Below are 12,763 nucleotides of genomic sequence, written 5' to 3' on the forward strand. Positions count from 1 at the left end.
TCTATTATCTTCTTGCTGCTATTTATGTAGCATCTGTGTATGTGGGTCTTCTATTCTGGTGTTATTTATCATTTTGTGCCTATCTGTGCTTGTAAATGTTTTCTGAAGCTATCAGAAGACAGAACTGGTCTTTTTCTTCCTTTTATTATCATTTAAAAATTGCTATTCTGGAATGTATGTAATATTTTCCAATATTTTCCTAGGTTTTAATAAAAAAGATCCATGAGGTTTTTCTAGGTTAAAGGGGATTTTTTAAAAAAAATTTTTTTTGGCTCTTCCTGGCGGTGCTCAGGGCTTATTACTGGCTCTGTGCTCAGGGATCACTCCTGGCAGGCTCAGGGTGCTGGGGATTGAGTCCAGGTTTGCCGTACACAAGGGAAATAAGTGCTTTACGTACTATATTATCTCTCTGGCTCCAGATTCTGTTTTTTAAATATCATTTTTTAGGCACCATGATTTAAAATATTGCTAATATCAGATTTTACGCATACAATGCTCCAAGATCATATCCCCCACCAGAGTTCCCCCTCTTACTCATCCTAGGCCTAACCCGTGCCGCCCCTCCATCCCCCATGTCCCTTGACCCCCATCCCTGCTATTTCTGGGATTCTAAATGATGAGAGAAAGAAGCAGACTGCCAAGAACCTGAAAAGTACCTCACGCAGCGTAGCATTTCACAGCCCTGTCTTCTTCTCAGAGCCTTTCACTTTATTGTGCTAAAAAACAATTCATGTCGGAAAAAAATACAAGTATTGACATATAAGCAGTGTTGATTAAAAAAATTCTTGCACTTGTGATGTATGTTTATCTCTTTTTCTTTTCTTCTCTACACATACACACACACAACTTAAATCCTAAATATCTGTATTTTTCTGTTTTTCATACTTTGTCATCATAATCCAACTTTGTATTTCTTTGGCTTTATTTTTTTTCTTTTTTTTGCTTTTTGGGTCACACCCAGCGATGCTCAGGGATTACTCCCAGCTCTGCACTCCTGATGGTGTTCAGGGGACCATATGGGATGTTGGAAATTACTCCTGATGGTGTTCAGGGGACCATATGGAATGTTGGGAATCGAACCTGGGTTGGCTGCATGCAAGGCAGTTGCTCTACCCATTGTACTGTCACTCAGGCCCCTGCTTGGCATTTTTATCTGCTGTGTTTAAGATACCTTGGATGCTTTTTTCTTTTTTTTGGCTTTTGGAGAGGCCGGGTTGGGGGTTGGAGGTGGGGTTGGGGACTGGACTTGTAGCTCACTGGTAGGTTATATAACTGCATCCGTGAGGCCCCGGACTTGGGCTTAAGCAACCCCAAGAAAAATGCCACCAGACCAACAGAAAAGAAACATTGAGATGCCGGCTGGAATGATTTCTGATCAATCTCTGTGCTTTTGGTTTCATGTGTCAAAGTATTTCTCTGGTGTCTTATTCCTGTGCCCTTACCCCAGAGGGGGGCATAGTCGCTCGTCACTGGCACACTGGTGTGTCAGTGGCCTTCAGAGTAAATAGGGACAGAGCTTTTTTTTTTTTTTTTAGTTTTTTTAACTTTTATTTATTTCTTTTTGCTTTTTCGGTCACACCCGGCGATGCTCAGGGCTTACTCCTAGCTCTGCACTCAGGAATCACTCCTGGTGCTTGGGGGACCGTATGTGATGCTGAGAGTCAAACCTGGGTCGGCTGTGTGCAAGGCAAACGCCCTACCGCCGTGCTATTGCTCCAGCCCCGCCCCCGGCAGAGCTTTTAAGGCTTCTATTTTCTACTCATACTGTGGGATGGTGGGAGGATTTCCCCCTTACCCTGTGAATGGGCCTCTTACCGGGCTGCTGCCCAGTTCAACATTTTAGAGATCCAACCGGCCCCCGCCCATCCGCACCCTTTGTAAGCAAGGGGATGCTTAGTGCAATACTTTAGGTTCCTTCCCCCCTTTCCTTCCTTGTTGCTGTGGAGCCTGGGGTCACAGGATTGGTTGGGGTGCGCCGTGTGGCTGGGGTGTTGCCATATGTTTGGTGAGGTGCTGCGGCATCGCCCGCTTGCTTGGGTGCTCTGGACCCTGCACACACTTGCTTGGGGCATCCCAGAGCCAGTGCTGCCGCGGGGATGGCATTTGGCGATTCGGTGGGGTTGCCGGGGAGCCAACTTGGGACCACAGGTCTGCAGGACAGGCGTTCTATCACCGAGCCTCATTCCCGGGTCCCAGAAAATGTTTTTTTTTTTTAAATGGATTTTAAAATAGAGATATGATTAACAAGCAGTACAATTTTATGGTGTCCAACTAATGATTAGCTAATTAATAGATTATTTATAGCACATTACAGAAGGATCACTGTTGCGGTCTGTAACCATGAATACAGAATTAACTTTGTTCTTGTGATAGACCTTTTATATATTGGTTCAGTATTGTGTAGGCCTTTATTTATTTTTAAGATTTTTAAAAATTGAATCACTCTGATATAGTCTCTTACAAAGCTGTTCATGATTGGGTTCCAGTCATACAGTGTTCCCACACCCATCCCTCCACCGGTGTACATTTCCCAGCACCAGGGCCCCCGGTTTCCCTCCCGTCACCCCCCACTTCTCCCAGCCTGCCTCAGTGACAGGCATCTCTCTCTCTCTCTCTCTCTCTCTCTCTCTCTCTCTCTCTCTCTCTCTCTCACACACACACACACACACACACACCCCTTTTGGGCATTGTGGTTTGCAATATTGATACTTGAAATGTTATCAGGTGTATCCGTTTACCTACTTTTAACACTCAGTTCTTGTCCAGCGTGATCATTTCCGGCTATTATTATCATTCTGGTCCCTTCTCTGTCATACCTACCCTCCACACCCCACACAGTTGTGGATGATTCCAACAGTCCTCCTAGCCCCTTTGTAGGTCTTTTAAATAAGTAGTACAGTATCAGTACTTTATATAGCAGACCATACATTATTTCCCTGATATTTATTTTAATAACTAAAACTTTATACATTTATCTCTAACACAGTTGCTGAGCATGACCTTCTCATTCCATCCATGTTATAACAAAATGCAAAATTTCATGTTTTCTAATGAATGCTTATTTTTGTTGTAGTCCTTGTGTTACCCAACCTTATAATATGCTGTTACACACACTTTCTTTTCATTCTAGTTCCCAAAGACCCCAAGCCCCAGTGGAGACGAGTAGCCTGGAGTCATGATTGTACCCTGCTGGCCTATGCTGAAAGCACAGGAACTGTGAGGGTGTTTGACCTCATGGGAAGTGAACTCTTCATTATCACCCCGGTATGGACACACTTGAACTAAGGACAGTTTTGGGGCTACTTTTCATAAATAAATGAAAGTGACGAGCTGGGAAATACAGATCAAACCAATAAGGTTTCATGCTCAGATAATAAGAATTTAGTTTGTGATCAGAACCCAGAATATTCATTGTTCATTATTTGTATTTTATAATACCTGATTCATGTATAATTTTTAAAACATGCTAGTAAATATTAACTAGACATTCAGAGAAGTGGTATAAAATTTCATTGAGGAAAGGAAGTCTCTGGGTCACCACAACAGGAATAGCTTTGTGGGGTAGACTTTGATAGGTAGCGGAGGCTGGAGTGATAGTATAGCAGGTAGAGCACTTGCCTTGCATATGCCTGCCATGGATTTAATCTTTGGCATCCCATATATTCCCCTGAGACTGCAAGGAGCTGTCCCTGAGCAAAGAACCAGGAGTAAAGGTCCTGAGCACTACTGTGTGTGAGGCCCAAAAATCCCTTCCCCCATCAAAAAAAATAAAAATTGACAGGGAGGTTGAAGAAAACAGTAAATCGTGGCAATAACTGGTATTTGATGCTTTATGCTTTGTGAATCTCACACACACACACACACACACTCACACACACACACTCACACACTCGTTTACTGGTGACAACAACCCTTTGAGTAATTTGAATACATTACCTCATTGTACAGTTTAGAGAAATAATAGAGAGTAAGATGACTTTTTTCTGTGACTTTTCCCACGTTCAGTGCCTTCTCATGTGAACAAGAGACAGGCAGTTAGAACAGTGGCTTCAGTTCTTGTTGATTTGAAACCGAAACACCTGGGAAGCTTTATCAAGGGATAAAAGAGCCCAAGTTACGGGTCTCCCAGGCTCCACTTAGAAAAAGTTTGAATTGATTGGACTAGGCCTTGGGTTTTAATAGTGTTTTCAGATTAAAAACACTAATCTGAAATGAGATGAGAACTAATGCTATAGAGAAAGATTTTTGTTCAGAAGAAAAAGTCCTTGGCTTCAGAAAGAAGTCCTTGGCTTCCTATTCTGGAAGTCCTGGGGAACCAAACTAACGTGTTTGTGTTATTATTTTCTACAATACCACTGTCTAATAGAAATCAATTATGGGGTGATGACACTCGCCTTACTTGCACGCAACTGACCCTAGTTTTGTTCCTGGCACCACATGTGGTCCCCTGAGCAAGTCAGGAGGAATACCTGCGCACAGAATCAGGAGTAATCTCTGAGCCCCTGGACAAAAAGCGGAAAGAAATGTAATGTGAACAGTAAATGTAATTATATATGTAATTAAAGATTTTGTAATAACGGTATTTAAGACTTAGTAGGTGAGATTTAATGTTCTATTTTACATTAAAAAGTAATTCATTATTAGATCATCCATTATATCTAAAAATGGCATTTTAATGTGTAAGCATTGTACAATTACTGGGATAGTTCATATTTCTTCTTTTTTTGTGCTTTTTGGGTCACATGTGGCGATGCACAGGGGTTACTCCAGGTTTTGCACTCAGGAATCACTCCTGGCGGTGCTCGGGGGACCATATGGGATGCTGGGAATTGAACCTAGCTCGGCCATGTGCAAGGCAAATGCCCTACCTGCTCTGCTATTGTTCCAGCCCCCTAGTTCACATTTCTTAGTCTTAAACTTCTGTAATTCTGTATATGTGTTTAGAGGGAGGGGGTTTGGCCCCTACCCATAGTGCTCATTGGCTATTCCTTGCTTTGTGGTCAGGGGTGACCCTGACAGTGCTTGAGGGTTATATGTGATACCGGGGATTTGAATTGGCTGGGTGAATTCCAGGGCAAGCACCTTAACCCGTGACTCTCTTTCTGATCCCTGTATTTCTATGTTTTTACTCTGTCCTTCTTACCTTTCACTTTTAATTTGTCTTTCGGGGTCACACCTGGTTGTGCTCAGGGCTTACTCTTGGCTCTGTGCTCAGTGATTACTCCTGGTGGGACCCTGGGGACCATAAGAGGTGCCAGGGATCGAACCTGGGCTAGCCGTGTGCAAGGCAAGTGCCCTACTTGCTCTACTAGCTCCCTGGCCCATATTTGTGGTATATCTTACTTCAGGTGGATCACATTTCAAAGGTTCAGGAGTCATAGACAGGTACAGTGTTTTATCATGTGTTGCCAGATTATGTGAAGCCATTCAAGGTGATAAAATTTAATATATCTGCTTTCCAAGACACATATGCCTTTAGGTCTATATAGCAATATGATCTTATACTTGGTACGTAAAGACAGGTTGAGTATTTTAAGTATGTTACTTTTCTTTAAATTGATGATTAGGTAGCACCGTAGCACTGTCCTCCCATTGTTCATCGATTTGCTCAAGCGGGCACCAGTAATGTCTCTATTGTGAGACTTACTGCTACTGTTTTTGGCATATTGAGTACACCACGGGTCGCTTGCCAGGCTCTGCCATGCGGGCGGGATGCTCAAAATAATTGAAGAGTTTTATTTACTTATTTTGGTGGAAATGATTTTGTTTATTGTATTAATAAGTTTATTTAGTTTTTGTCCTTAGGGCCTATTCCTGACTCTGCATTCAGGGATCACTCCTAGGGAAGCTCAGAGAATCATATGGGATGCTGAGGATTGAACCTGGGTAGGCCTTGTGGAGGGCAAACATTCTACACCTGTACTGTCTCTCCAGGCCCCCATTTTAATTTGTTTTTAATATTTTTAATTATAGCTTAGGCCTATAGTTACAATAGTTTAAAGTTTGTGGTATTGATATAAAAAGCCACTGCATCCCACCAACACCAAAGTGCCCATGACCCTCCTCCACAGTCCTTATGTCACCTCCTATGTGACCTTCATTCCCTCTCCTCCTCCTACTGTTGTCAGGCTTGTAATCCAAGGCGAAGGGTTTGTCATTGTTTGAGGGTGACCATTCCCTCATTTTGTGAATGCTATTTAAAAAGCACCAGTTATTGCTGGTGTGGAAATCAGCATTTGAGAACTTATACCTGAATGCTAAATATTAGAATTTTGAGGCTGTATCTTGGTAGTACTTTTTTACTTTTCCTTTTTTTTTCAATAGAAGTACAATATGAATGTAAGTTCACTTGTCTACGTGAATGTGTCATCCAAGGAGGATGCTGTGGTATTGCCTGTGGTACTGACCTCTGATCTGTATTTGAGTGCTTGGTCCTAGACCCATTGACTTGTATAATTCTTAAGTATGGGCCGGAGTGATAGCACAGCGGTAGGGTGTTTTCCTTGCACGCGGCTGGCCCGGCTGATCGGGTTCGATTCTTCCGCCCCTCTCAGAGAGCCCAGCAAGCTACCGAGAGTATCTAGCCCACACGGCAAAGCCTGGCAAGCTCCCCGTGACATATTCGATATGCCAAACACAGTAACAACAAGTCTCAAGATGGAGACGTTACTGGGCCTGCTCGAGCAAATCTATGAACAGCGGGAGGACAGTGACAGTGACAGTGATTCTTCAGTGTACTAATTAATGTTGGGATTCTATTATTGAAGGTATATCAGTGTGTTGGCTATCCTCCAATTACAAGTTGCATTAAGTGTTAGTTTCTACCTAGTCTTCCTTTTGTCACTTAATTGCTCCTCTCTTCCACAGGCATCTAGTTTACTAGGCGATCTGAGCTATGCCATTGCTGGGTTGATATTTTTAGAGTACAAAGCAAGTGCACAATGGTCTGCTGAACTCTTGGTCATCAATTACCGAGGAGAACTTAGAAGTTACCTTGTAAGGTAAAAACACACTTTATTGGGGGAAATTCTATTGGAACGATGGTTATTCCACTGGGATCAGGTTATTTGTTAATTTTTCTTTCAGTATTTTGCTATGAATAGTTGTGAATATAATGGGAAGTCTAAAAACTGTATAGTGAACACTCACATATTTGCACTGACCTGTGAGTAGCACGTTATTATACTTGTAATGCCATATTTCTGGTAGCCATCTTTTATGACACTCATCTCTCTGGTCATTAACCTCATTTTTTTTTTTTTTTTTTTTATTTATTTATTGAATCACTGTGGGAAAGGTTACAAAGCTTTCAGGTTTATGTCTCAGTCATGCAAATATCAAACACATTTCCCTTTACCAATACTTATTTTTTCCCATGAAGAACCCCAATAAAACCCCACCCCCCACCCCTCCCCGTCCCTGTGAGGCAGATGAATTCTAGTTAACACTCTATCCGCTTTGATTAGATTGTTTCAATAAAAGATTCACCACTATTATTTAGAGTTTACCACCCCCCCCCCCCCCCCCCCAAATCAGACATGCTGAAAAAGCATTGTGAAGTGATTTGCTTTCTCCAGCTGGGTTCAAGAATTAAATGTTGGTTTTGGATTTCTGCTATTTTACTTATTGACCCTGGAAGTATTTCTACTGAAAGTCAGATAGTTAAGAAATTGGTTTCTGTGTTCTGGAGTCGTGGCCGTGCTGGAGAGCCGCTCGTGGGGGGCAACTGGTGGCCTCGGTAGGGCGTGAAGGGCGGAGCGAAACGCCCCCCTTCCCATGAGGTTTTAGTCGCCCCCACACTCCCGGCTCATACCTGCTGTCCACAAGGCTCCCATGTGGCCGCCATCTTTCTTTCCAGAGAGGAGAGGGCGAATGGGGCAACACCCTTTCCCCTCCGGCAGACTTGATGGGCTGGATCAACGCATAGTCCATTCACTTTTCTGCTCCAAGCTGCTGGGTTCTGCATTAAGTCCTTGTGCTTCTGGGGCCGTGGCTGTGCTGGAGAGCCGCTCGTGGGGGGCAACTGGTGACCTCGGTAGGGCGTGAAGGACGGACCGGAACGCCCCCCTTCCCATGAAGTTTTAGTCGCCCCCACACCCCCGGCTCATACCTGCTGTCCACAAGGCTCCCATGTGGCCGCCATCTTTCTTTCCAGAGGGAGGAGGGCGGAAGGGAGCAACACCCTTTCCCCTCTGGGCAGAAATGATTGCCTGGATTAACGCATAGTCCTTTCACTTTTCTGCTCCAAGCTGCTGGGTTCTGCATTAAGCCCTTGTGCTTCTGGGGCTGTGGCCGTGCTGGAGAGCCGCTCGTGGGGGGCAACTGGTGACCTCGGTAGGGCGTGAAGGACGGACCGGAACGCCCCCCTTCCCATGAACCTCATTTTTTAAATGTATTTCAATCTGTTTGTATTTTAGTATGAGTATTGTTAATTGAAGTTTTTTCATTATTCAGTGCATATGAAACTTCATTATTTCATTTTTACTTTTGAGAAAAAAATTGCATGTTATAAATTTTAACTATACCTGGCAGTTTTGACAAGTGCAAACCCTTGTCAAGGTCCAGAATATTAGCATTATGCTAGACAATTTTCTTATAATCTGTGTTCAATAAATTTGTGTACTCTTATTCACAGAACAGCTACTTTAATTTTTTCCCATAACCATAATTTCTTGCCTGTTCTGATTATGCACCTTGTTATACTCCTATAGCTTATACTCTCCCATCTCAGTCTTTTATTCAACATAGTTTGAAATCCGTCCCATTTTTTACGTGTATCACTGATTTATTCCTTTCATAGATAATTAATATTTTACTGTACGAAATATATCTCTCACATTTCTTAATTCAGTGTGCTTCACAAGACACAGTAAACTAGGTGGCTTAACATAATGACAAATTAATTTCTCATAGTTCTGGAGGCTGAAAGTCTGAGATAATGGTATAGACATGTGCTCTATTGATGGCCCTGTTCTGGATTGTGGATTGCCTGTTTTTCCTTTGTTCTTCACCTGGAGGAAGGAACCTCTTACCTCTTATAAGGGGACATTCTGAGGTTCCTGTCCTCATAACCTAGGTACCTCCTCTATGGGATTCCTGGACCCATTTCCGTTGTGAGGCTGTATTTTGAAGCCTTTCCATGTTTTGATAAGGAATTCTCTGGCACCAGCAAAGTGTCCCCACATTCAACTTAATCCTAACTATGCCTGCGTAGAGATAGCATCATATTCTGTAGGTTGGGGCCTTTGTTTCCTAAGACCCCTTTCCATTTCAGACATCACTTTCAAGCCCAGATTATTATTACCTATGTTTTTGATCAGCTAGCTACAAAGTTGAGCTCCAACAACCTTGTTTTTAAAAATCTCAGGGGCCAGTTCCAAGTTCAGGTTGTTGTCTGTACTGGCCAACTGGTTATAGATCAGAGGATCCCAGGCTCCCTTCTCAGGTTTGACAAATTTTCTTGAGTAGTTTGCAGAACTCAGGAAACCCATTTACCCACTGGATGCAAAGGGAACTGCCAAAGGGAAGAGATGTGGAGGGCAGGTATAGAGGAAGGGCCCAGAACATTCCAGTATCTCCCAAATCTTCACATTTGCCAGCTTGGCGGCTCCCTAAACTCTGTCTTCCGATGACATAGGCAGCTCCATTATAGGCGGGACTGGTAGACTAATTCACAACTAGCAGTTGAACCAACTTCCTAGCCCCCGTTCCCTCCTCAGAGATCACAGGACCGGATGCTCTCCGTACTTGTTGGTTTCCCTAGCAGCCAGCGGGCGTTTCCCAAAAGGTGTCATCATGACTTAATAGGCAGCACTTAAATACTCTCAATGCTTAGAAAATTTCAAGCCAGCAACAGTGGATAAAAACCAAATATAAAAGGCAAATATATTTTGGTCATTTGAGAGATGAAATCTCTCTCTCTCTCTCTCTCTCTTTCAGGGGGTGGGTGGGGTGGGCAGGGCACATGTGGTGGTGCTCAGGGACTACTTATTCCTGCTCTGCACTCAGGGATCACTCCCGGTGGAGCTCACAGAATGATATGTGGGTTGGGGATTGAACCAGAGTTGGGTGCGTGCAAAGCAAGTGCCTTACCCATTGCACTATCTCTTCATATTGGACAATGTCATATTTCTTTTAGAATCCACATCCAAATACCACACAGTGACATTAAGGTTGTGAAATGATATCAGGGGATACTAACCTTCAGTCCACGGGGACTGGGTTGGGGATGGGGGGAAGGCCCATAAGCATTCATTCCACAATACTCATGATTTTTTTTTGTTTTAAATTTCTGAGCCTTTTATTTGTTCTTTCATTGGTGAGCTGTTTAAGTTCCCCCTTTTGGTCTACTATAAATTATGCAGTGTTGACTGTTCTTGTGCAAGTCTTTTTGTCCATTTTCATTTCTCTTGGATCAGTATCATTGAGTAAAATTTCTTACAGATCTAAACTCTAACTTTGAGTAGATATAGTTTAGATCTGTAAGAAATGGCCAGACCTTTATCCAAAGTGGCTCTATCATTTGTTTTTCAACTAATAGTGTGTCCGCGTCTGCTGGTTTTACATCGTCAGCAATATTTGATGATATCAGTCTTTTTAATTATAGACATTTTAGTGGATATTTAGTGGTAATTTAGTGGTACCTCACTGTGGCTTAATGTATTTTTTCCCTCTGTGCCTTTCTATATTTTAGTGTTGGAACAAACCAGAGCTATCAAGAGAGTCACTTTTTCAACTTCAGCAGTCATTATCCTCATGGAATCAACACAGCTATCTACCATCCTGCACATAGGTAAGCAGCCCTTTTTCCTTCCCTTATATTTTGTAATTGGATGGATGCAGAAATCTGTATTTCAGAGATGAAATGGCTCACTTTCAATTTGTTTTTATTTTGTCCTTTTTTTTTCCTGATTATTTTATTTATTTATTTTTCCTCTTTTGTGTAGAATATTTCTTTTTTTTAGTTTTTATTAGTGAGACATCATGAGGTACAGTTGTAGACTTAACAAATTTTTGTGCTTGGGTTTCAGTTATACAATGGTCAGATACCCATCCCTCCACCAGTGCCCATTTGTAATATTTTTTTTTTGTAGAATAGGACCTATATCTCCGATTAGAATGTCAGATACTCAATGGCAAAAAGTGTGCAGCTTATGTCTTTGTAAGTGCAACAGCATCTAGTGACAGAGCTCTGTTCTTTGGTTTTGATTCCTCTTTCTCTGGGTTTTCCTTGGACAAGTAACTTTTAATTTATTGAATGGAGAATAAAAATTACTGTTTCTTCCGTTGGTTTTTCTCTTCTGTTTTGCTTCTCTTTTGCTATATTCTTTATTTCTCATGTTTCTGTTTTGACCTTCATGTCCCTTTTAAAATATGTGTATGTTGTATCATAATCCTCTGTGTTTTTTTTTTTTTGCTTTATTTAGTTTATAGCCACTACACTTTTGTACTGATGTATTATAAAAGTCAGTATTTGATTACTCTTTCCTAGCAGTGTTTCAGGAGGATAAATAGGTTTCACTTGGGAGCATAGTTTTAAAATTATGTGACTTGAGAGCAATTTTTAATAAGCGAAAACCACATTTACTGCCCTTAAGAATTTCTGTTTTTTGATTTAGTATTTAAGCAAAGGAAAGTGTTTTTTTTTTTGTTTGTTTTCTTCTTTTTAGGTGGGGGGGATTGTCTTTCATAAAAATTTTGGAAGTAAATATATTAACAAACGATGAAAAGAAAGCTTCTAGTTGGTTCTGCAATCATATGCAACTCTTGAAAAGCAATCAAGTTGGAGATGGATGAATGCATTAAGTTTTCTGAATGAAAATGGTTATAAAGCAAGGAGTCTGTGTAAATGCCCTGTTGTGCATGACAAAAATATTGCTAGGTTGTTTATATTTTCCATTATGTCGTCTTTTTTAAATGAAAGAAGCTGAAATATTCATCACAGTTTTATTTATTTTCAGTTTCCCTAGTAATGTGAGCATGTGATATTTATCACCCACAAGAATTTTATAGATGTGAAATAAATCAGCCAGAGTGGAGTGGGGATAAATTGGTAATATACAAACTCAGGGTTTTATGAAATTCATCGTAATGTCCGATGCTGTGTGCACCATTGAAGGAGAGAAATTGAAGTGGTAAATTGCGTAATACGAAACAAAAATTAATTGAGAAGCTTTGGAATATGCTCTATGGATTTGCTGATTTCGACTATTTCTTCATAATGTATTCTAACTTGTAGCCTAGGGAATGTATTTTAACTTCTCAGAGTATCTTATGTTCTGCTTCTCCTCTTTCACCCACCTATGCCTTGCTTTTCTTTCTTTCTTTTCTTTTTTTTAATGTTCTTTTGATTCTGTTAATTTTGTCTTAGAGCTGACTCTCATTCCAGCAAGAGGAACCTTTTACTTTCCCCTCATTCTCAGAAGGGATAGCATTAAACCTTTATTATAGATGTGTGCGTACTCAGTGGTAGAGATTCAGCTGTAGGACCTGCCTTTTAGCTGGGTACAGTGTAGTTTGGGAATCACTAACAGATAAGGGCATTCACTTAATAAACCCAGATTATTTATATATGTGTTGTAAAGCAGTATATTACCTTAGGTCTGTAGCTTCATACAAAGGTTCTGTTCTTAATCTTGTAAATTTAGATAGTCAAAATATTAATGTGCTCAGTCTTCAGTCTTCAATAGTAATTTATTAGTAACATACAGATAATGAATATTGGAAGGTAAATTCTTTTATACCTCATTTTAGGAATGACAAA

General features: G+C 41.2%; 1 protein-coding gene across 1 annotated transcript in view; it reads left to right on the top strand.

Moving 5' to 3' along the window:
• The window catches only part of NBAS (NBAS subunit of NRZ tethering complex), a 389,024-nt gene that overhangs the window by 24,378 nt on the left and 351,883 nt on the right, over positions 1–12,763 (top strand). Inside the window, exons 7-9 of the mRNA XM_056124489.1 lie at positions 3,131–3,264; positions 6,868–7,001; positions 10,694–10,792. Of these exons, the coding sequence (XP_055980464.1) occupies positions 3,131–3,264; positions 6,868–7,001; positions 10,694–10,792 (367 nt within the window). The remainder of the gene's footprint in view (positions 1–3,130; positions 3,265–6,867; positions 7,002–10,693; positions 10,793–12,763) is intronic.

Source organism: Sorex fumeus, unplaced genomic scaffold (assembly GCF_029834395.1).
Source record: "Sorex fumeus unplaced genomic scaffold, SorFum_2.1 ptg000006l, whole genome shotgun sequence".
In the NCBI taxonomy this organism is placed as follows: Eukaryota; Metazoa; Chordata; class Mammalia; order Eulipotyphla; family Soricidae; genus Sorex; species Sorex fumeus.